This window comes from Mesoplodon mirus (assembly GCF_964341445.2).
Source record: "Mesoplodon mirus genome assembly, chromosome: 1".
NCBI lineage: Eukaryota > Metazoa > Chordata > Mammalia > Artiodactyla > Ziphiidae > Mesoplodon > Mesoplodon mirus.
In genome coordinates this window covers 86,721,495-86,747,029 of record NC_138976.1, presented here as the reverse complement: position 1 = coordinate 86,747,029, position 25,535 = coordinate 86,721,495, and the positions used below count along the sequence as shown (strand labels likewise).

Here is a 25,535-nt window from a genome sequence, read left to right as displayed (position 1 = left end):
TTGCTGCTTTCTGCTATCAGCCTGGTGTTTGCTTGTGGAATGCAAGTTAGTTTAAATATTAACCCCCCAAAAAATAAATGGAACCAAATTACTTTCAAATTATCCATACTGTACACTAAAAAAATTGTAAGATTCACTGAGCACTTACTAAGTGTCAGGCACCTTTGAACATTTACCTTTACCACTCCCCCCTGACAGAAAACAGAACAGGAGGGATGTAGCTTGCCCGAAGCCACAAAGCTGGTGAATGGCAAGAATGCAGGGTTTGAACCCAGGCCACCCGACTCCAGAGCTTGCGTTTCTAACCAGCATCCCTGCACTGCCTTGCACCTGCGGGCTGGCTGGGGTTCACAGCGTGTCATGTGGACAGGTCCCAACACCCACCAGCTTCCCAATATTGAGAAGTGTGGTTCAAACTGAGTGTACAAAGAGCCGCATTGAGTCACCCTTTACAAGGGTGTTAATTTTAGCTTTAAGAGCACAGCAAACATGAATACTGCTCCAGTAGTGAGTGGGAAAGGAGGAGGGAGGGGATTTGTCTGTAAAACCGGTCTCTTCCAAAATATGTTCACCCTTGTGGCCCTGGCCACAGCCTGAGGGGTGCAGTGGGCCAATCTATTTGTCTTGGCCTAAGTGAATTTCTCTGGAACTCATTCCTTTCACTGGTAAGCCTTTTACTGTATTTTTGCCCAAGGTCTCTTACAATTTTGGATTCATGCTGAGTCAAGTCTGTGGAGTCTTAGTCTCTCTCACTTCTCGCTTGTTAACAATGAAAACTTCTTGCCTTACTGCCTTTCCACGTTTTCTAACTTGCATGATTTCCCCATCCCCACCTCTTTCCTCCCTTGAAGACTAACCTCTGTCAGAAACATCACCTTCTTGGTCACACAGATGAATTTATCCCCCACTCAGTACAGTCTTTTCAGGGATTTCTTCCTTATGAACTTCAGGTCTAGGTCCCTATACCTGATTGCCTAGTGATGAAATAAACAAAATACCACCCCAAGTTGCTACCTGGGGAGCATTCGGATTACAGTCCTTTTTAACAAATTTGCCCATGAAGTCACCCCCCACCTCCCAACTGATTACTAGTCTCTAGGACTAGAGATGCTGCAAAGATTAAAACAATCTAACATTCCCACTTTTAACATAAACTCAGTAAACTCCTATTCTTCTCCACTTTAATTCCTTAAAATTTGGTCATATGAGTACTGGAACCAAAGAACAATTACATAAAGGTATGTCTATTCTTTCTGTCACTGGTAGAGGAGGAGAGTCCGACAGATAATGTTGGAGAACAGAACACAGTGAAGAGGAAGCACCCGCCGCCTCCCTCCCCTGACACCGGGTGAAGCAGTACCGACAAAAGAACATCTTACTGATGGCACTCAGAGTGCTCTGGACCAAAACTGGAGACCAAACACAAAGATATGGCTTAACAGAACCACTCAAATACATTTTCAGTAAACTTTCCATTATCATATCACGGAAACACATTGTCCCAGAGGGTATTTCAACTTCCTAAATATAGTTTCTGTCTATCCTTGCCCATGTTTTATATACATTTTTCTGGCCCTTACTATGTATTCCAAATCCTTTATTTGCCAGGAAGGCAAATTCTGTGACAGTTATCCACCTCCTGCATTGTGGTAAGGTTTCTGGTTGGTGTTTTTAGACAACTCCCGGAGACGTATTCAGATGAATTCTTCAGAGGGACCTTTCTCCAAAGCCCACCCACCTCCACTAACCATCTGTGCACTGAAAACGCACTCTGCAGCCTTTCAGTCAATACTCGAAGAGAACATTCACTCTGAGGCATTTTAAGGGGGGGAAATATGCATACAGCTCTCAGCCAAGAAGACCTTATATTTTGGTTTGCGATAGGGAAAATATATGCACAAATGAAGCCTGAGGAAGACCAAATGCAAAATGAAATCATCGAGCAGAAGGACAGTGGCTTCTCTGACACTCAATCATTTTCAGTCACACTATGTCGTCCAGTAACCTGCACTGATAATTCCTCATGAATAAAATGCCAGCATTATCATCTGCAGCTATGTTGTTGACATGCTTTTGCTATTTCACTAAAAATACCATTAATTTTCTGGCTTCACAACAGCTGAGCTACTCCCCATTTGAATATACAAAAGAGTATTTTGTTTAAACCAAATTAAAAGCGTTCCAGTAAATGACTTCCATTTTGCTAGCTATACTATTTTAGCATATACTGTTTTCCTTAATCCTCCCTATCTCAATGTCATGCCTGTCATCTCCCCAAATCCAAAATACTTCCATTATTAAAAAAAAATTTTTTTAAGCTGGGGAGGGGGAATCCAGAAACCATTTCTGTTATAGCATTCCTGGCCAGCAACACACCTGAAGGGCATATGTACAATGTGGCTTTTTTTTAAGATTACAAGACATGGTGGGCTCTTAATTCTCTCGCCTCTGTGAGCCAAGGTACACAAACAGCAAACTATTTTCCAGGTACCTGTAAAGAAAACAGTTCTATACACACACACCACCTTCCATTTCCCATCTAGATAAGTTCTGACATTCCCCATTTAAGTCAGAATGAAAACCACTACTACTGCCAAGCCCTTCTGGCATCTCACCACTTTATTTGTTCCCATTTGTATCTAATGCTTTTGTCAACAGTTCAACAAAAGTCAAAGCAAACAACCCACTGCAAACACTGGGGGTAACAGCAACAAGCATGAATCCTTCACAATTATCCAGCCCAGCTGCTCTGAGCTCGTCAGGGCTGCTTTCATTTACAACAATGTCAACAAAAGGCTGAAACCCAATAACTAGATGGGTCAATACGGCCACTGTATACCCTCTGAAGGAGGAAACGCTGTGCTCCTCCTTCCCCGCTTCAGCAAACATGTAGAATAATTCAGTCGGATGGACAAGTGCTTGTCTAATCATTTGTTGTGTGAATTATTCAACGACTTTCCATGTAAACTACTAAACAGGGCTCTTCAAATATTTCTGTGGCACTTCCAGCTGTCCAACCATGGAAGCACATGAAAGGGACAAAAGCAGATGAAAACAGAAATCATGACCTAAGTTACTTCCAAGTAATCTTTGGTCTAAGAAAGCAGAGTCTTTACAAGTAATCCTTTTAGGTCTAACTTTGCTGGGCATTGTCACTACCGGCCCATGCTTGCTTCCCTGTGGCCCAGATGGGGGGTGGGGCCCAGGGGAAAGCCACTCAGCCATTCAGGGCAACCCATGATTATGGTGCTCCACTATCTTTTACCTTCCTCAGCTTTAAAAGTTTCCCCCTGCCCTTCTCATGCACTGCGAACAGGTATGACATGCATTTATGATTTTTAATGGAGTATTTTAAAAGCACAGTTAGGCACGTGTTAACCACCCACAAAGCATAGTTTAAAAGTACAAAGCATGTAGTTAACCACCTACAAAGCATAGACTGTATTTGACAATGTCAATTTCCTGGCCTAATTTTGAATAAAATGTTGATGTTTATTTAACAAAGAATTACTTCTAGATGTAACAGTTCCAAATCCCCGCTTCCCTTTTTTGCCTCTTAAATGTACAGGCTTGTGAAATCATAGACAAACCAAACAGCTTGATAAGAGGGGCCTGCCTGACCTGGGTCCGGGACCTCATCCTGCAGAGCCCCTCCCTCAGGACCAAGGGGACCTGCCCATCCACACCCTCTGCTTACCCGCCTCTAAACCATGAGCTGGGTACCAGGACCCTGAAATTTCCTGCCCAAAGGCTCACAGGGTCAACTCAGTTCTTTTTCCTGGAGCCTCCCAGAGGCAGACGTAATTGCTGGTGTGGGCATACCTAGACACGAGGAGGTCACTGGGGTGTAATGAAGCTGGACGTGAGAGCTGGGGCATCTACAAGAAAATATGTGAAGGTCCACGTCATCTAGCAATGAACTCCTAAGGAGCCTGAGAACTGTAAATGCAAACCTGGCCTTTCAGAAAATTATGAAGGTCATTTATTAACTGAATTTATAACTTTAAAATACTTAAACATATGGTAGGAGAGCCTCTATTTGTAATCTTTACCAGGCCCCACAAAGGCTAGGGGTTGGCCCAACAGAAAGGTATTGTGTATAGTTTCGAGAACCCCAACTTTTGAGACCACTCCTACCACCAACCGTTCCACTGCAATACTGTGTATAAGAAAATCATGTGAGAATTTTTTCGCATTTGTTTTTATAGATCCACATACCTACAACAGTAATGAAAGTATGATTTTATTTCTATAAGTACTTTAAAAACACAGTAAGAGTTAAAAAGTTAAAAATAAAATTCAAGGATTATTCCCGTTAGCTGGGCCAGTACATACAGTAAGGATAAAATATCAGAATGCTGGAAACCTTTTCCTTTCTATATTATTTGTGTTCTCTTTCCTTTTCCAGCCTTCAAACATCCAGATTACAAAATTACTGCTTTTAGCACACTTTGTCAAACACAGATGAAGGAAAGAGCAGAGATTCAAACTCTTTTCCTCTCCTCACTATAGCCAGCTTACTCACTGCCATTTATTACTGTGGAATTTTCACTTCTTACCATGAGCGTGTATAAGAATTTTTAGTTTGGGGCATAACGAATTGTGCTCGCAAAAAAACAAATACTTGTCCAGGACACAAAAAACACAAGTTGAGAATGCTACTTCCTTCTAAAAGTCTTTAATATTCCTTGTAACTGTTGTATTTCTGAGGCTGCCTTCAGGTAACAACTACAAAGTTGGTAACTTTAAAAAAGACTCTTGAAAGAAGAAAATTCCATCTGAATGGAAAAGAGGCTATTTACTGGGAGCAGCAACAGAAAACTTTTTCTTCCTCATTCAGAGAAACTACCTGAAAAGCAAGTGAGTGGGCTGAAACACCCAGCAGTTTGATGATAATATTTTCGCTCTGTGGTCCAATTGCTTCACTGATTCCTACAAAACGGAATCTGAATGAGAGTAAAAGGCACCATCAAGACTGGGAGGCTACAGAACGTTGCCACTGGCATTGCTGCTGGTGTTTGCTACAGGTTCCCTGTTTGCATGTATTTGCACATCAGCCCTGGCAGCTTCCCGGGAACACTGCCTTCAGAAGCTAGTCCTCCAATCAGCATAGACTCGTTCTATATGCACATTTTAAGAGAATTCAGGACTAACTGGAAGCTCAAAGAAATGAAGGGGAACAATCCACTAATGTATTTTATTCTACTCAGAAGACATTATATCTCAGTTCCATACTTTAATAGGAAAACGATTTGAGGAAAGGGATTGCATCTAATCTTTACTATGCACCCCCAATGACGCAGTGCAGGCCTATTTGCCCTCCAGCTGCCAATCAATACCTACTGACTAACTTTAGATAGTTTATTCAGACTGCATTGCTCAATTTTCAAGTTCATCTGTCAATACCAACAGGTTGTGAAGTCAGAAACCATTAAAATAATAACTTTTGGGGCTTCCCTGGTCGCGCAGTGGTTGAGAGTCCGCCTGCCGATGCAGGGCACACGGGTTCGTGCCCCGGTCCGGGAAGATCCCACGTGCCGCGGAGCGGCTGGGCCCGTGAGCCATGGCCGCTGAGCCTGCGCGTCCGGAGCCTGTGCTCCGCAGTGGGAGAGGCCACAACAGTGAGAGGCCCGCAAACCGCAAAAACAACAAGAACAACAATAATAATAATAACTTCTGCTCAGTTGTCTAACAGGAAATCAGGAAAATCAGCTACAGAGGTACAGCTGTGTCTTTTTAATATGCAAAGGAAAACATACAAATTGACAAATAGTTCTTCCTACTTAAAAGCCCCTCAATATTAATGACAATCAAGCAAATCAAATGGACTAGCACAAAGCACAGAGCTTTGTCTTAATACATTTATTAACAAAATTTCTCACCCTACAGGTTAAACATAACAGACTACATCCAATACGAGACATTTCATATGTAATATCCTTCTTTCCTCCCCAGGTAAGAGGGTCAACCCATAAGGGAGAATGGAGGCTGAGAAAAAAGGGTAGAAGGAGAAAAAAGGAAGAGAAGGAAACTGAAAATGACAAGGGTGAGCAAAATGATTTAACAAGGGAGCATCTGGCGCTGACAGGAGGAACGGAACACACACAGTACGTGGAGGGTGCTGCAGGCTGAGGGAGGGGTGCCCGTCTGAAAATTTTGTGGGGGGCAAGAAGTGAAGACAATCCCGTTCGGAGTGGGGGTGTAACTCCTAATCGAACAATTCCAAAGTATTGTTCCTGGATGTGTCTCCATTTAGTCACAGTTTGCTCTCTTCTCCCAAGGGCAAAACTGTCACCAGCTCAGTTTAAAATTTCTCTAAATAAGGTCAGACTAGGTTACTACAAGATTTTATTATCAAAACAGATTCCAGCCTAAGCTTCAGAAGTCTCATTCTGACTAGTCCAATATGGTTTGGTTATAATCCCTGGAGCAGGACTGGGGCTGGGGCAAAGGGTGTGGAATAACTCAGAGACCTTTCAAGTCCTGATAACTGTGGTATAAACACAAGTGATTATTTCCATTTTCTCTAAAGATTATTTTTTCAGGGTAGCCCAATAAACCCAATAATGCCCAGACTTACTAGGAAGTTTTTTTACTCATTTCCCCATGCACCAGAAATTAAGCTAATAACGCCCCACTGAGAGTGCTGTCAAGCCAAATCCCCGCACTGCTGGATGCACCACCGGGATAAATCTCCCTTCACTTGCTGTTCCAGCATCCACTTGAGGGCTAGGTCCTGGGGACTGCTCCAGGTTACCCCTCCACACACAGTGTCACAGGCACAAGCCCGAGTGGCCCAATCAGTGCCAAGAAAAGAACAAACTAAAAAAGATTAATTCACAGATGTTCATGCATTTCACATACACAGTGCCCCATGGTCCGTTGCTAGGGCAACGGGAGACCACCAGTGTGCGCTTTATTGGCTTTATGAAGTGTGTCTCGGGGACTATAGTCCAAGAAATGCTGCATAATAATAGTGTGGCTTTTCTGAAGCCTTGTTTTCAGTGTTTATCCACATTTAACCTTCTGAGTTTTATAAAGAGCATCGTTATGCATAGCCTTCAAACCCCCCACCGCCACCAAACTGCCTCAACTTCCTATCTAGAAACATTAAAATGCATCTCCTGGGGGTCCACTTTGGGAAGATCCATGTTAAAGTGCTCAACCAATTCCGCCGGCGGTGGGGGAGGGGGGCGCCTACAACCATTTAAAAGATCACTGTATTAGTACAGTCAACCATATCAACCGCTTTGGAACAGTAAAGAAGCTACAAAACCAGAACACACACATGCCCCTTATTTTCTGTGCATCAGGAGGAACCCTGCTTTTGATTATCAGGGATCGGTTTTCACCAGACGGAAGAGCAGAACCAGCGAGGCTTATCAGGCCAAAGTGTCTCCCTATCCGACAGAACGTTCTGTGATGATGGCTCTCTTCCACGCCTGCAATGGTAGGGCAGTTATGACAGACAGCCACACGCAGCTACCGAGGACTTGAAGTGTGGCCAGTGCAACAGAGAAACTAGATTTTAAATTTTATTTCATGTTAGCTATCTTAAATTTAATAGCTTCCTGTGGCTAGTGGCTACCATATTGGACAGCGCAGTTTTATTGGCTTACCAGACAACTACATACGTTTTGAAAAGTTCATAAAAACACTGTCTCTTCATGCTCTTAGCTTCTGCTTAATTCATAAAACTCTTAACTCCAAGTAAATGTACACAGAACAGTATTCAGGACTGTGGCTGCCTCTCGCTGTGTGGTTCCTAACAGCCCCTGGTACTCGGCCTAATCAGCCTGTTTCTTTGTCCAACAGGCCCCGGGATGAAGAGTGACTTTCCTCCCTCCCCCACTCAGGGTGGGAGGTTAAAATCACAAATGTCACAACTCTCAGAGCAGTAGCACAGATCAAGTGTTAACCTAAAGGGAAGGGGTGGGTGAAGGGGAGAATACAGGCTGGCGGGGGCGAGGGAGGATCTGGAATGAAGAGGAGAAAAATAAAGCCAGTGAATAGATCAATAGAAGCAACAGCTTACATTCAGATTCACAGGAGAAAGAACACACCGAGACAATCATTTCCTGGGAAAAGCTCAAGTCTAATGAGAATTTACTCTGCTCCTTTATGTGACAACCAGCCCTTTTGTGGCACGGGCTTCCTGACTGACAGGAACCCGGGGCCCCTTAATAGGATTTCCATATTATTTCCAACACCTGCCCAGAAGTTATTTGTTTACACTGAAGGAGGCAAGATTCTCAAATCAGACATCTGCTTCTAGTTCAGGCATATCTTAGGAAACCATCTAGAAAGCAGCTTTGTTACCATGGTGACATTTTTATTTTCCTCCTTTGGTTGGCTCAAAACATTAGCATTTCCAATTCTATTTTGTTGTTCAAAAGGCCAAATGTCGCTCAAGAAAACAGAAGTTTAAAGAAAGATAAATGAATACTCAACAATTTCTAAAATAATTAAAATGACCATAAGGAAGAATAAATAAAAATGAGGTAGTATTCCATTGCCTACTGGCTTCTCTCATTGGGTGGCATCACTAACCTGTTTACCTTTCCTCCCCCTCCCCTCTCCTTTTTCCCTTAAATATCAACATTCAGCAACTTGAAAAGTACCAATTTGGGGGGAAAAAAAAAAGATTCATGAATCCTTAGGGTGTGATACAACTATAAATAAGTCCATTTTCATGAAAAAGAATTCAAGCTCACCCTACAGCCATGGCAAGGGACCGGAAAGTGTAAGCTTTTCATGAACATTAGTGGTTAAAGAAAGGATGGAATAACAAACAGTGTGAGGGAAGAAAGGCAGACTGCACTTGAGTAGATTTCATGCATGTGTATGTTACTGTTTTCCTGTTAGGGGTGGGGGGAGAAGGGGACTTAGCCACCAATTACAACTATCACACATAAACAGAAATTAAAGTGACAATACTAGTAGTTGACACTTAAAACGCTTTTTTAAGTGTTAAAACTTATTACATATGGAAGTATTTGGATTGGTTCTGAATAATGAATCTGATAAAGTCATATTACTTATTTTGTTCAGTTTTTAGATTCAAAGTAAAACCACCAAGTATTCAAACTCTAAGATTTAGTTCTGATTTGCCAGATCTAAGCAGCATTTAGTCTTGAAATATGATTTCATCAGTTTCATCTAACAGCAAGTTTATTTAAAAGGATCCAAAACTCTTAGAGCAGGTATTAGTCAGCCCTCAGCAAACTTCCTTTCCAGTCCTCTTTCATGAAGCCCGAATTCTGTTCAACCCTGTCCCAAGGCAGCTGCCATGGTAATTACTAGATATGACTCCTCTTCACATCCAAAATTACAGCCCTTGTTAGTGGCTGGCCCCCAGGTGTACAGAGTCTTTAACCCAGAAGATATCTGAAGCGCTTCAAAAGCACAATAAAACAAAATATACAAGTTGGGTAGAGTTAAGTGTTGTAGCAGAAATAATTCAAGAAATAGAGAAGTGAGGATACTGAGCATCCCCCTGGGTAATTATATGATTTTTCCAGAGTGGGTTATAGTAAGTGTTACTATATAAGAATATGAAAAAGATTATAAACCATTCTTTCAAATAATTCTTTTGGAAGAATTATCTACATTTTGAGAGACAAATGCTTTTGAAATTCAAATGCCAGTTTAAACAAATAAATATTGAGCCCCTTTAAAATTGAAAAAAAACCATGTTGAATAAAAACTTTATGATGTAATATTTTTGCAAGAGATGAAATGCATTCTAATTAAGAACATTAGAGACATTAAACATGGGGATGAAAATGTCTGGTAACTAAGAGGTTTGGTTTATGGAGGAAAAGAATTAAACCGCCCTTGCCAAAAATCAGCTGGGGAAGGCAGGCCCCACAACCAGCCCCGCCCCTGCTAATTAATATTTGTTCTGCCTCAGTGATTGGTGGAGACAGCCCCAACCCCCATCACTAATCCATTCATGCTCACCACCTGAGGACCAGCTATGCCTTAAAGATATTTATTCATCTGTTCGACAAACAATTATAACATATTTTCTGGAATTAGGGCACCTGTTACATTTCACACAGCTTACACGCCTAGAGGCAGGTATCAATTAATACTGAACAAATTACTGCATCATAAACCCATAGAACAAAATTCCTGATTATTCTGTGATAAGGTAACTCTAAATAGGAAAATACATGGCAGAAACAAATACCTCTACAATGAAATAAAAAAGCAAGCATAATGCTGAAACACTTAATTTTAAATTACCATCTTATTTTGGAAAATTCAGAGTTAAACATTAAATCCTTGAAAGGTATACTTTAGAACATTAAACTATTTCCCTACCACTCAACACCCAAAATGAAATATAATTACCACTGTGTTTATTTGGCTAATGGTATGGCCAACTTTATTGCTGAAACATACCTTATGGTGTAAGATGTATACTGTAAAATTCACTTATAGGACAGGACTGAACAACATAAGAAAACATCTACATTCCAAATGCCTGGGAAAAAATGCCTGGAGTAGTAGCTTTGAGATCCAGGGAAGTTAAATGACTTGCCCATTGACACACAGCTGACCTAGAGAGAGAAGGGAATCCTAATTCTATTACAATTCCCTTCCTACTCACCCTTGATTTGTCCTCCTGTACAGTTCCACCAAGAAGATAAGATTCTTGCCCTCAAGGAGCTAAGAATTTAGTGAGAGAGACAGATGCTGTGCTGGAGCACACGGCATCTAGGACACTACACCCTTAAGGAAATAGATGTACTTAATATATTTTTAAAACCCTACTTGAAAATGTATTTTTAAAAGCCTAGCTTAAGCAATATGTATGTTTGGAAAGTGAAGTTGGATTGCAAATACATCACAGTCTGTGTATGAAGGTAAAAGGATACAAATAGAATTCTATTTATTGATGATCAGCATACATTTCTAAAAATTTTACTCCCCGATTATTGGTAAACTTCACTGAACTGTTTATCACCAACATGTACATGCAAACCTAGATGTCATTCTTCTACCCATTCTCTCAGCAGAAGAAAAAGACTCTTCCTAGTACGATTCAGGAGAAAGTCCTCTTGACACCACTGGGAAGCACGCAGAGACATCCAGAATATGGGCCATTCGTAGGAAGGCTGGCCCAGGTTCTTCAACAAACCAGTGGCACAGGAAAAATTTTAAAAGGAGGGAAACTCTTGCAAACCAATTATTTGAAATAATCGAAGAAGTCTGCTTATAGACTCGATATTAGAAGCTATCAAGGAATTATTTTTATTAAGTGATTAAAGGCATTATAGTTACTAAAAAAATGTCCACTGTTTAGAGAAATGTGTTCATTTTAGGTAATGAAGTATATAAGGGTAAAACGCATGCTGGAATTTGCTTCAGAATATTTTAGCAAAGAAAGAAAGGAACAGGTTAAAATGTGACTAAAAATCGATAGCTCTTATACCTTGATGTGAAGTACGTGGAGGATCTTGGCACTATTATTTCTACTGCTGAGTATGTTTCAAATTTTTAATAACAAAGGATGAGACTGAGTCACCCAGAAAGGTTTCCTTTGAGGATGGCAATGGCTATGTGACCTTGGGTAAGGTCTCAACACCTCTAAACCTTTCCTCATATGTGATATAAATAATAAATAAAGAAACCTTTCCTCACCACCTACCTTCACAATGAAATCTGAACTATGAGCTATACATGCTCAGAGATCAGTGGGGTTGACTAGGTAACTAGGGTCCACAGAGGTTAGAGTGGATAAACTGGAGTGTCCAAGGCACAGCCCTTAATGGCATACCTTCTTTTCTCAGATTACTGATGACTAAGGGGAAAATAGGAGATAGTGCAAGCCCCACTACAGTTTAGTTTGTCGGTAGTGTTCGGGGTTTTTTGTTCTTTGGGTTTTTTTTATTATACCTTCTCTTTATAGTATTTTATGGATTTCAACTCTAGGCCTTTGTCTTTATATAATGTGTCCTTCTAAAGTCTACAGGCAATTAATCTCACCAAGCTTTCTCACAAAGGGTTAAGATTACAAACCTTCCTACCTCACACAGTTGTATGGGGGAAAGGGAGTGAGTGTTAAAACCGAAACTGCCTGGGCCAGTTATCCTCTCTTCTACTGGCCAACCTCTCCTCCTTCAAGTGGTTTCTTCTCTGCTTTCTCCCACACGGGACATGCAAGGGGTTAAACATATTAAAAGGCACACTCTTTTCAGACTGATATTCCTTTGCAACAGGAAAAAGAGGCAGAGGGGAAAAAAAGCCAAGTCACACATGTCACACAAGATCCTGGAACAGAACCCTTCACCACTAAGTCTTGATGTACAAAGTGAAGCGGCAAATAGAAGTAATCATTCTGTTAATGCAAGCTAAAAACCCACCTTCACCTGTAACACCCAACTAATGAGGCAAGTGCTTTCTTGGCCCGAATCATACACTTCAATTTGAACATAAAAGGAGCCTTAGTCTAATTCTCATTGATAAACCTTTATTGCCAACAGAGAATAACTGGAGAGACAAGAAGAAAAGCACCGTATGATGCTTTAGTTATCCACATAGAATAAATACCAAAATATAGCTATGACAGAATAAACAGGCATTGCCATAGATACAACTAATAAGCAGATCATTATGAAAACCCTTAAACAAAAACAAAGAATCCATACAGGACAGGGTTGGGGGAAGGGGGGGATATAGTATATATACCCACAGAAGAGCATTTAGCTTGAAAAGTATCTATATGTAAATTTTTTTAAGAAGTGCACTATCCATACTTATACCAGCAGAAATTACAAAAGCTATAAAGTTCCGTACTGGTGGATTGTGTGGAAACATACTCAAATATTGCATATGGCATTTTTAAATGTTGCAGCGCTCTGGAGATTAATTTGGCAATGTACAAATCACTAAAAATGATCATACTCTTCGATGACGCATATGGCACTTTGGGGAAGACAATCCAATGAAATAATAAAAATAAAAACACCACCACTTGGAGGAAAAAATAATGGACTTATGCTATATTTTAAAAATAAAAAATGCCAAATCCCTCACAGGACTGACTTGAGGTTACTGCATTCAGGATAAAAAACAGGATACATAACATACATAAGAAGGACTTAGGAAGTAATAATAAGCACAGCAACACCAACTTGGGAGAGGTCACGGAGCTAATCAATAGTTGGTGATAGTGAATTCTGCCATTTATATTCAAGTTGGTCTTGATTTTGGTGGCTAGTTTTTGCTAGAAGGTGTAGACATTTGGGGTGTAATGGGACTTTTTTCTCAATCTCAGATTCCTACTAAGTTTTAGGCAATCTGGCCTTCACAGCTCTGAATCATGTCAGCCAATCAGGTGGAAACTGAGAGCGATGTGAGGAACCTAATGACTCCTCTTCATGAACTGGGACCTCCAGCAACTAGGAAGCAGCTCCTGGCAGCATGTGGGCATGTCTGCTCTCTTACCACTTTGGAGCCAACCCATTTCTACCCCTCAGCCCACAGGAGGGATAGGCAGTGGAAGCTTTCATTACCTCAGAAAATGTTTCCTTGGTTTCACTTATATCCTTTCAAAAGAAACTATAGAAGAAGTTAGAAAAGTCCTCGCTCAGGAAAGAGAAGTAGGAACCTATTTAGGGCTTTCCACCCTATCAGCTAAGGGTGAGAGTGGACCATGGTCTGTGTTTCCTGCCATTTTCAGCCCCAAATCCGAGGCTTACTGTGGGCACATGTATGGGGGTACTGGATGGCCAAGTAACAAGCAGGTGCCTCGGATCCTTACTTTAACAGCCCTAGGACACACACCATTCTGGTTTCTCCTCACCAAATAAAATGATTCTTGGGCTCCTACAGTGCTTGTTCCTTTAGGTCCATATTTACATTCTCCATCCTTGTTGAAAAACTTCAGATACAGGTCTGTAAATAACAGGCTTAGGAATGAACTTGGCTACTGGAGCTATAGAAAATAAGATCAATAAAGCCAATAGCATTTGGTTTAGTGGTCACAGAACTTCCGAGAAAAGAAAAGGAAGAAAAAGGCCCAACATTTTAACAAGGGAATTTCTTTCATTTTTACTTGATACCTATAGGTAAAGCATCTTAATTACGTGAATCTTTACAGTAAGTTTAAATTTATATTTTATAAGCTATTCTGAAATCTGCCCTGTTTAATAATCTGTAACGTCAAAAGAAACATTTTAAAGTGTCTCTCACAATTAAACCCATCCACAACTTTGCATAAATCAAAATTTTGCTACCATAACAAAATGTTACACTGGGGCTGTATAACATTGCCCACATCCTCATTACATGCAACACTAATTACTACCAGCAGATTCAGAATTTTCTGCACATTAGAGGCTTTTAGAGGAGCTATAAAAAATTTCAGGCACCATTAATTTAAATTTGTATTGAAATTTCCTTTTGACAGATGGCCAAAAATTACTTATTATTTAGAGTACCAGAGCTGCCTGTTTGCACATTAGAAGAGGAAAGGGAAAAATTAAAAGCAAGAAGGATATTTATGTCACGTTCATTACCTGTTAAATGTTAAGGAGCATTATCCTGCATGAATAAATTATTTCATACAAGCCTGACTCCAGCGGCAGGCAACTGGCATGCGCCGGCTGATAAAAACCATCTCTAGTCACGCAGCGGGCAATCATAAAAAGCCCCTCTTAACCAGGAACCACTACGGGAGGATGAGGACGATCGATGGAACAAGCAACTAACTGCTTCTCCGAGCATCACAGAACACATCTACAAAAATTAGTCAACTATTTCACCTTGCAAAGCCACAGGACAGCCCCAAACCTGACACAACATGACTTCAAATTCAAGAACGGTACCCCAAAAAATATCTATTTATAGCTACCATTCCATAATAAATCAAGGCAAAATCATCCGTCTCTATTTCCTTTTGTTTTCCCCCTGGCTTCCAAGCTAGATAGATACTCACTCCCAGACTCATCCTGAATGATTATAGATGATTTCAAAATATACCCTACTCTGACGTGAGGGACTATAAAATGTAACTGACACAAAAGTGTGCACTGGAGTATAAATATTTTCACAGTCTTCTGGGAGTGGGGCATGAGAGGAGGCTTTTGTTTAGTTCACTGGCCTGCCTGAAGGTATGTATTTATCATATGAAGCAGGGAATGTTTATGTTATTGGCCTCAGAATAACTAGACAGGCTTTCCAAGGGCTGCTACCAGCAAATCTTGGTCAATGCGTTTACTTACTACTTCCTAAGTACATATGTGTGGAATACTTACTACACTCTGATTAAGAATGCTTTTTTAATTTAGGTACTGATGTTCATATTATACAACTAAGTACACAGCTGTAAATGCATAATTAAATAATTCAATGTGTGCAGTTCCAATTGTAAACGTTGACATTTCTATGGGTGTGCAGATACCCTTTCAAATTACAAAGATTCTTGAAGGGTAAAATCGATACATTTTATTTTCCACCATTTAATGACTTTGGGGAAAAAAAAACCCTACTTCCCTTTTACTATAAAAGGACAAGGAATAAAGAGGCATTCAAAGTGACAGCACAGGTGGTTTCAGGGGAAGATTTTAGTCTCTGTATACATAACTTCATGGTTGAGAATCCGCCTGCCAATGCAGGGGACACGGGTTCGAGCCCTGGTCCGGGAAGATCCCACATGCCACGGAGCAGCTAAGCCCGTGTGTCACAACTGTTGAGCCTGTGCTCTAGAGCCTGCGAGCCACAACTACTGAAGCCCGCGCACCTAGAGCCCGTGCTCTGCAACTAGAGAAGCCACCGCCATGAGAAGCCGGCGCACCACACCGAAGAGTAGCCCCCACTCGCAGCAACTAGAGAAAGGCCGCGTGCAGCAACGAAGAACCAATGCAACCAAAAATAAACAAACAAACAAACTGCAAGAGATGTAACTGCCTATGCTCCAAAACATTCAACTGTTGTAAAATACAAGAAAAGGAATTGACAGCATCTGTGCTTTGGCCAATGCTTGAGAACTGCCCTTGCTTTCTAATCTATACAAAATACAACGGCATGTGTAATACAATTATCCACAATACAGTAGCATATTTACATTGTGCCTGGCTCAAAAGTTACCAAGCAATTTCATATTTTACTCATTTTCTGCCATGGTAGCCTGTTTGCTTACTATATAAATTCAGGCATCCTTAGCATACCCCATTATGGTATGACACAAGCACATCCAAATCATTAGGCCCTAACTACTTTTCCTCTTTCCCTACAACTCCTCTATAAAGAGATAGAGAAGGCAGATAAGACAAATGCAAAACCTAAGGAGAATAACTTGCTATACTGGAAACTAAGATGTCATTAAATTAAAAAAAAAAATCCTTCTGGTGAAGAAAAATGCTCTTAAATGTTTTGATAAAGAGTTTTGTAGGATGGAACTGTTTCCCAAAATGTTTATTTCCTTAAAAACCAATTTTTTTTCCATTATTATTTATCTTATAGCCAAAGCTTAACCGAAGAAAAGCAGTTACTCTTTTTCACATGGCAAAGACATAATAAAAAGAGCAATGCAAGCCAGATCTTATAATTCAATCTTGGTCTATAAATCTGATTCTGATAGAGAATGGGACCACTATCTTAAAAAATCTCAAACGCACAACTGAAAGCAATACAAAAATGCAGTTTACCACTATTTGGTACAGCCCACCAAATCATCCTGTAAATCTCAAAGAATCCATTACCACATTTATTCAAATCATTGAGAGCCCCCTTTTAAAAGCCATTCCTTCATCTGTAATTTTGAGTCCTACCTTGATGGAATCTCTGTCTATAGGCAAAAGAGCAGCAACGGCAGAGCAAATGGGGAGAAGAAGGAAAAAAAGAAAAGTACCAGTTAGTTTACATAAAATCATACATTTGTCAAATTTGATCTCTGCTAAATAGTAAATGGCACAGTCGTCAACTTTGCTGTAAAGTTAATTATTAATATTACTTGACCAGATCCACAAAGCGCCAATTTACCTTTGACACAATTTCAGAAACCAAAGCTGGATATTTGTGTTATTTATACTTCTTTCTGACTTTTCCACTTATAGATGTATTTATAGACATGCCTCAGCTCTGGACCATAGCACTAAGATAACTGAATGATGAATAGTACAGTGTTTCCAACATCAGAGATGGGAAATTTATGTTTATGTGATAAAAATCATTTACCCAAGATTATAATTCATGGTAATGACACTGAAACAAGAACAGATATGAGGTTTTAATTATAACCACACCCTTTCAACCAATGAACCACCCATGTACTACGTAAATTCCCACAAAGGAATGCTGGGAGAGACTTTCATTTGTTTTTCTGCCATTAACTAATAAAAACTACTAATAAACACCATACAAACACAGAGTCACACCAAAATGTCTCTGCACCATCATCCATTTTAGTAGAGGGAAGAAACCAACCTAGAAGGAGCACAACTGGCCTTACAATCGATTCTTTACGTAAACAACTGTTGTTCTTAGAGGCAGAAATGAGTTCATTTCATGCTTCTAAACAGACTGGGTGAAAGAGGTAGTTAAACCAACAGATTTCATTAATTTGGGCTGTACTTCCTCAATTACTAAGACTACTGAAATTGTTTTCTTACCTGCAAGATTCTCGCTGCATTATATGTGATTTACAAATAATAATTGAGGCTGTCAAATGAGTGAATGATCAGTAAATCTTTCCCCAAAATAGATTTGGTCAAAATTAGCTATTAATGCCACTCACTATTTCAAACACAGGGCACTGTGGCACTGCATTACTGATTTAGGCTTGGGGAACTTAGCGGGTAGCAAGGGATCAGAGGCAATGACCAGGAAATGCGTCCCCCCCTTGCCTTTGGGAAGCACATTAACTCTTGCCAACCACTATGGTATCATTTGGCAAAAGACTGCTTCCAACCATTAATTTACCTTCCAGGGGAAATCCTTTGTTTAGTCACTGGTAAAACGAAATCCAGAAACAAGAATAAATGATGGCATACAGACCTACCCTCAGCAACAGGTAGGTAATATCAGACTGACATCCCGAGAAAACTGCTTACCTCTTTGATGATCATTGTCATGGTGCTTCTTCTCATCTTTAATTGGAAGGTGAGACTGGCCTCCCAGGGCACTGGAGAGGGCCAGAAGGCCAGCACTGCTACCAATGGGCGGAATGGCAGGGGGCTGAAGCCCTGAAGGGTGCGGGGTCAGAGGCACTGGCAGACCATGTCCATGTGATAAATGCTGGGCCTGGAGTTGTTGCTGCTGTGAGAAACCAGACAAAGATATTGAACTTGTTCCCTATATCCGAGACAACCCCCAACAACAAAAGGAGAGGAAAGAGGTGCAAAAAGATCCTGGAAAGCCCAGTACCCATGAAGGAAAGATTTATTCTTTACATATATATATATATATATATATAAGGGAAGGAGATGAATAATAGAGAAATGCTATCTTTTTTACTTAGATTTGGTGGTTTTGCAATGCACTGTAAATAACCTAATTTTTAAATAGTGAAACTAAGTTACTTTTAATAGACGAAATTAGATTTAACAAAGCATCTGTATTTTGGTCTCCAAAACATAAAGCCTCACTATCATACATCTCTAATCAAAACATATATGTGACTGTTAAAGCAGTTATGTTGAAGAAAAAAAGCTTGAAAATTGAGAAAATTAGTGTTAAACAGTTCTCCCAGAACCACTGCACAGCGTGCAGCGACAGTTAATTTGAAAGAGAAAACCTGAATTAACAACCCAGAAGAGGAAACTGGTTGCAGCCACCGTTTTAAGCCCTTTAAGTGTCCTCAGCGGTACTTGAGCAAATTACTAAAGAAAATCTAATGTAGCAAGGCTTGGGTCCTCCTGTAGGCTTGCTCAATAATGCTGAAATAATTGGGCACTCTGTGCACGTTTAGTGATGCTCGAATGAAAAGCTAGAGGCCTGCCCTCGTACTCTTCTCCAGCGGCCGCCTCTGTGTTGTGACAGGTTTATCTGAGTGGGACTGTGATGCATGCACCAGTAACTGTACTGACAAGAGTTTAAAGTCATTTTTACTGGCACACTGGCAACACATGGAGAAAGCCCTCGAGAGGCCGGAAGGGGAGTGCTTGACCTCAGCAGAGGCTGCAGCAAGCTGGGCTCCAGGGGCCGAGGTGGGCAGGCCTTGCTGCCTCTTCCGAGGGGGAGGGGAGGAGGGATGGTGATGGCAGGGTATTCAGTTAAATATATCCCTCAGCAGGGGCCCCACACCAACCAAGACCCTGCTTATTAACAATGTTCTGTGAGAACAAGTGTTGAGAAATTCTCAGACCAACTTCTGTCGTGATTACATTTTAATTAATACCTTTAGAATCACTTTTTAGGCCTATCCTGTGATAGCTAAGCAGTCCCTTCTGTCATTTTCTTTCCAAGTAGGACTGTACAAAACAGCTTTCTCAGAAATGTGTGGGGTGGCACGTTCTTCTCCCCTTCACTGGTTAAGAAGCATCTTGAAAAATATTTCAAAGAAGAACGTGAGTTTTTTTTTCTCCTCCCCAAATTACTTTTACTTCCCTTCTCTAACCCTCTGTATCTCTTCCTGCGTCTGACAATAAACGTCCAAAGGTAGCACTACTTAGTTCTTCTCTCCAGTTGACCTGCACCTACGTACTGTACATGCACTTAAAGTACAGTCAATAAAATAGTACTAACACTTTTAAGACCACTTTATATACATAAAACGGCAAATTGGAGCAGTAATAAAGACACTCCACCAACCAATGCGCACCCTAAAGTCCTGCCAACGTGCTACCTAAATGGAGAGCTCAAAATAATGCCGTTCTTCATTTGAGTGGCCAAAATCATGTTCGTTAATTCTTTATGTACTGTTACTTAGTTGTGACCAAAAAACACGAGCACACAATAGTTTCTAAACATGTAGAAAATAGGTCTATGAAGAAACAAGGCCTTCAGCTAAATATATGGCAAATTTATTTCAAGTCCTTGTTCTACTGAAATAGCCAGAAAAGTGCTCCAATTCTCTTTCTCCTCTCTATCCCATAATACTTCATGTGCATGGGTCGGGCACGTAGCCACTTTCTATCTCAGATCAGAGTTCAATCAGCAAGCATTTATTAAGAGTCTGCATATGTCCTTCTTACCACCTTTCCTAGACTCTAAGCTCTGTGAGAGTCTGCATCCGACATACACCCTAGCTAACTGCAGGCATGGAGACATTCATATAATATCTGAGCAGTTAAAAAATATGTCTATTTCATTAGATATGAAAAAAAAAACACCTCAGCCAAAAGCAATACTTTCAGTGGCCCAGGTGTTTCTTTTATTTTTGTCTCATAGGACCAAAAATAAGCACTAACAGCCTCATTTTCCTGTCCATCCAGAACTTTCCAAAGGCAAAAAACACACCCCTAGTCTGCAGCACATGCCATTCATAGTGAAGACTTCCTGGGTTCCTTACTTGTACTCTACCTCAGAATAACTCTAACACTAATCTTCTCCTATTCTCCACTGTGCCCCTCTTAAAGGAGGATCCCTTTCCCTTCCAAGGACCAGACTCCTCCCCCCGCATCATCTTGTCTTCCTTTCTCCCTTCGTTGCTCCATCAATTCTCCAACTCCCCACCCCCACCTCCACCTTAGGTGGTTCTGTCACTGATTTTGCTCTTCTGCTTGCAAGCCTAATTCCATCATCTCTAGCACTGTGTTTCAGACGAATCGCCTCCCTAACACTAAGAGAACTTGAGGTAGCACTTTTTCAGGAGGGGAAAAAAACCACTATATTCTAATCACATTTTGTGTCCTCCACTGCCCCTAACACAGTGCTTTGGCACATAATTGACACTTGATAAATGTTTGTTAAATGTAATTAAATTAACCTTCTTTTGCCCTCTTCAGCTACTGGTCTGTGTGTGTGTCATATATATATATATATATATATATATATATATATATATATATATATCCTTGTCTATGGAGAGCCAAATTTCTTTAAAAACTAGTGTAAATTTGCAGTCCCCAGTTCTTAACAACCCCCTCCTGTAGACAGACAGACAGACAGACAGACACACACACACCTTACTCCTTAACCCCCTGTAATCTGGACTCCAGGCCCACCAATCTCAAAAAAACTGATGATGATTCAGATAGCTATTTTTTCAAGATGTCACAGTCATCTTTCTGATATATCTCAGCCAGAGCTAGGATATCCTCCTTATGAAACTCTCCTCCACCTGCTTCAGGAACACTACAGTGATCGCCACAGCCTCTCTTTAGTTATCTCTCTGAATGCTACTGTTAGATTCCCTTCTTGGCTTCTCCTTGTTTACTACAGAGGTACAGTCCTAAACCTTTTGCTCCTTTCCCATGCTCCAGTAGCTCTGGTCTAACTTCTTGCCAGACAAGTCTACTTGGCAGTTCAGCATTACCTGAAAATGAAATGCTTAACGCAAACCCCCTAAGTAACTTCCACTGGCTCACGTTATCAGTCACCACTGATTTGTTTTTCTTCTGTGCTCCTATATCCGTCATCACCAGATCCTGTCAAATCTCAATTCCAGCATATTAGTCAGACCCTCATCATCCCGTACTTTGAATAGCGCAAGTCTCCATTAGCTCATTTTGACTGTAACAAACCCACCCTGCATCAACACTGCCAGTATTTTTTCCTCAATTCGTGGCCTCTCCTGTCTCTTAGAACAACCTCTCCATTACTTATCTAAGTTGTACTCACCCATCCTGCTCAGCTCATGTTTCACCTGTTCTGCAAAGGCCTCTCCAAACGTGCCACGCGTCTACTTACAGGACTCCCTGTATCATTCATTGGCATAGGCTGACTCATAAAGGTACTGTTACTCATCTTTTTACGGATAAGAAGACCTTGACCTGCCAACAAGATTGTGACATTCTGGAGAGAAGAGACCAGCCTCAGGACTCTTTGTACCCCTGGCACCTGGCTCACCACTATTTAGTCATATGGCCATATATTTAAAGCTTTTGGTAAATTAAATTTCTACTAAATAAAAGAGAGTTCCTATATATCCTTTACTCAAATTCCACTAATGTTTAAGTGTCTTACCTACCCATAGAATTTATCAAAACTAAAAAAAAAAAAAAAAATCTTACATAACCAATTTACCAAAACTAAAAAATTAACATTGTACATTACTATTAATCAAACACAGACTTCATTCAGATTTCTCTTGTTTTCCATTAATGTCATTTTTCTGTTCCAGAATGCCACACTGCACTGAGAGGTTTTAATTTTTCACTTGCTTTTATACCAAAATTATAAAGCCCTTCCAATGATTTTATGAATAACAACATCCAAATTACAAAAGTATCATTAAACAGAATATGCCTTGAACTTAGGAGAGAGAGAAAAAAAATGAGAGGGAACCATAAACCCATTTTAAAAGTCATCCACTATACATACAAAATATCAAACAAAAAAGCACACTCAGGGCATCCTGTAGAAAGGAGCCATTTTTAGCAAGTGTTTAAAATATAAAACTATTAGGTAAAAATGAGATTAAGTAAGTTACCAAAAGGTAGATGATAAAAATATAAGACAGATATACTGAAATACTTTGGTAGGTTTTTAAATGTTTATATCAAGCAAATCACTTTCTGTATTTAGTGGTCATTTTTAAATTTCTTTGTAAGTTTTCTCCTTAGAAACTATCCTAGCAGCACAGTGACAGGTATAATTGATAATGATTACTGGTTAGTCAATAAAACCAATGTATTAGAGACCATCTTCTTTACATAAAAACAGTAAGTCACCAACAGCTAAACTGAACTTTACCCTTTACTCCATCAAAAAAAAAAAAAGGCTTTATCAAATTACAAATAACATTCAAGAATTCAAAATTAAAAAGAATCTCTATCAAGGACTCTCATCAATAGAGGAAAACTCATAGCAGATTCCCCGGAAAAGGACTCAGGTTTCTCTGGATATTATTTAAGGAGCTGGGGTAGCATAACCTAATGGACTTCCCTATAGTACAGCAAAAGCTTGTGGATGTTTCCCAATAGCTTACTGTCCTCTGATCTCCACCCTGTCTGTGTTAATTACACAGCAATTAACCTGCAAAGGTTTACTTTATCCTACAGTCACCAAAGAAACATAAAACCTCTTGCTTTTTGAAGACAGAGAGAAAGGAAATGGATCTTAAGAATACACCAGTTCAACACTGATTTATTATTAAAACAATTTAAGATAAATCACCACTCTAATCACAAAGCAGCAAGTTAAAAAATGCTTACCTTACAAGGAAAAAAGAAAACAATCAAGCCAAAAAAATAAAAAGAGGAGAGCATAGACTGTAGTACCACTTAAACATTAAAATAAAATACACTCTATGTAACCATAACTGAAAAAAAAACTACTGAGAAAGATACCTATCTTGAAAAATTTCTTCTGAATGGGCTTCCTAGGCCATTACTATCTTGGGTGCCTTATTTAAAAAAAAAAAGAAAGAAAAAGAAAAGAAAGAAAACACTCTCATATCAAACCAGGATACAAAATAAAAATCTTTTTTTCTTTTCCCTTGATGGGCCATTCAAGAGAATAAACATTAAAATGGAGTGAACTTTAAACTTAGGCAAATAGGTACTCCATTAAGGTAATTAATTTAATTTTGAAAAATAGCCAGTAATTAGTTCTGAAAATACACAGCAATGAGGTAGTAGATGCAGCCTCATTCTGTTAATAGCTTTTTACTGGAGATTCTGTAACAAAGAATTATCTCCTCACAGTTTCAAGTTTGGAATGAAGGGAAAATAGAACCACTAGAGAATCAAGTTCATAGGAAATGTCTTTTGAAATGTCTATCTGCCCGCAAAAAGAGAAATTCTTTTTAATCAAATGTCCCCAACTGTTTGATTACCAGGGCTTGACTGGTCAATGACCAAGCAGGAAGCAGGGTGAGTGAAGAAGCTTAATCCACACAAATCCCTAGCAACTCTGCACAACTCCAACTGGAAACCAAGCAGAGGTTTTCTTGTCCACCACCCTTCATTTCTACTATGCTATCAACAGAAGCCTCAAAAAAAAAAAAAAAAAAAAAAACCTTCATTCTTAGAAGCAATGACACCCCAGTAGCAATGAGCACACTCAGTGCCGTATCTTGGTTTCTTAAAAAAGAAAAAAAAAAAAAAAAAAAAAAAGAGCAAGGTGAGCCTGCTACATCTTGTGCTAGAAAGCAAGAAAGCTATCTAGACTAACAGGGTGTGACAAATAGGACAATGGGCCAACTTGAAGGGGTCCTCGCTGGCAAAACTTGAGACAATTCAAGCATCATAAAGAACGGTAACTGTAGTAGATTACAACAAAATTTTAAACCCAGTTGCCAGGAGAGGAGTCCACGGTACCACAAGAAAACAGGTGGAGCTGTGGGACATGCCATGAGGCCAAGGACTAGAAAATGGCTCTTCCAACCAGCTGGCCAAACTAGGGGCACTGAACATGTGTGCCTTGATCCAATCAGGAGACATTATTCTAGGGGACAAGTAAGGGAGGGACCAACAGATCCAGGAGCTGGGCAAGAGAAGGCAACAGGCTCTGAAATAAAGCAGCAAGCACAGAAAAGGGCCCGGGACTGGGCTGGTATCTACACTCCTCTAACCGTGAGGGTACGCGTTGGTAGGGACCCTGTCTGTGTGGGCTGGGCTGAGTCTGAGAAAGGAGATCCTGGATGATATGTGGGGATGCAACATCATGAAGTGACATCAGAGCTACTGTCTGGAAGCCTTACCATCTCTGTGAGCAAGAACAGGTCACTTTACGATTTCAGACCTCAGTTCCTTCATGTAAAAAGTGGAAAGGGTTATAAAATCTACCTCCCCAAGGTTGTTGGGAAAATTATGAGATTGTGCATATAAAACCCTTAGCGCAGTGTCTGGCAAATAATAAACACTCAATACATGGTTGCTGCTATTATTGGAAAAAGGTATCCAGAAGTCTGTATCCACACACACACTCACTAACGGAAAACGAGGGGAAGGAGGAAGGGAGGAAGGCAGGAAGAGCTCTTCTTTACAAAAGAATATTAATTTAAAAGGAAAAAGAATTTAGAATTTACCACTTCATTACTCCAAATGTATTAACAGCGTCAACAGATACTAAAACCACTGGGTAAAATGTTGTTGGGGAACAGGTTATTCACATGTCAAAGTATCATCCCAGATTACTAGCTTTGCCAACAATGTGATACAAGTGGGAAATACACAACATCACCAAGGTAGTGTTTTTACTAAAAATACTTAACCTGAATCTAAACATCAGAAAACAATCAGATGAGTCCAGGTTGTAGGGCAGTCCACCAGGCTGGCCTGGAATCTTCAAAATGCCAAAGTCATAAAGCGAAATTGCTTGGGGACTGTTTCTTGGGGGTGTGAGGGAAGACTGAAGAGACAGCACAACAAAGCCACTCTTGAATGTGAGTACCAGATTAGGCGACAACTGCTACGAAGAAAGACGAGCTATCAAGGACTTTCTGTGGACAACTAGAGAAATACGAATATGAACTA

The 25,535-nt window shown here is 40.2% G+C and overlaps 1 protein-coding gene across 9 annotated transcripts in view; it reads right to left on the bottom strand.

Moving 5' to 3' along the window:
* TLE4 (TLE family member 4, transcriptional corepressor) overlaps window positions 1-25,535 on the bottom strand; it is a 153,255-nt gene that overhangs the window by 62,333 nt on the left and 65,387 nt on the right. For 5 of the 9 annotated variants that reach the window (XM_082620073.1, XM_082620080.1, XM_082620077.1 and 2 more), the window contains 2 exons: window positions 18,066-18,270; window positions 16,785-16,801 (listed from right to left, as the gene is read on the bottom strand). In XM_082620073.1, the coding sequence (XP_082476199.1) occupies window positions 16,785-16,801; window positions 18,066-18,270 (222 nt within the window). The remainder of the gene's footprint in view (window positions 1-16,784; window positions 16,802-18,065; window positions 18,271-25,535) is intronic. The other 4 variants (XM_082620074.1, XM_082620078.1, XM_082620076.1 and 1 more) reach the window with 1 other exon arrangement.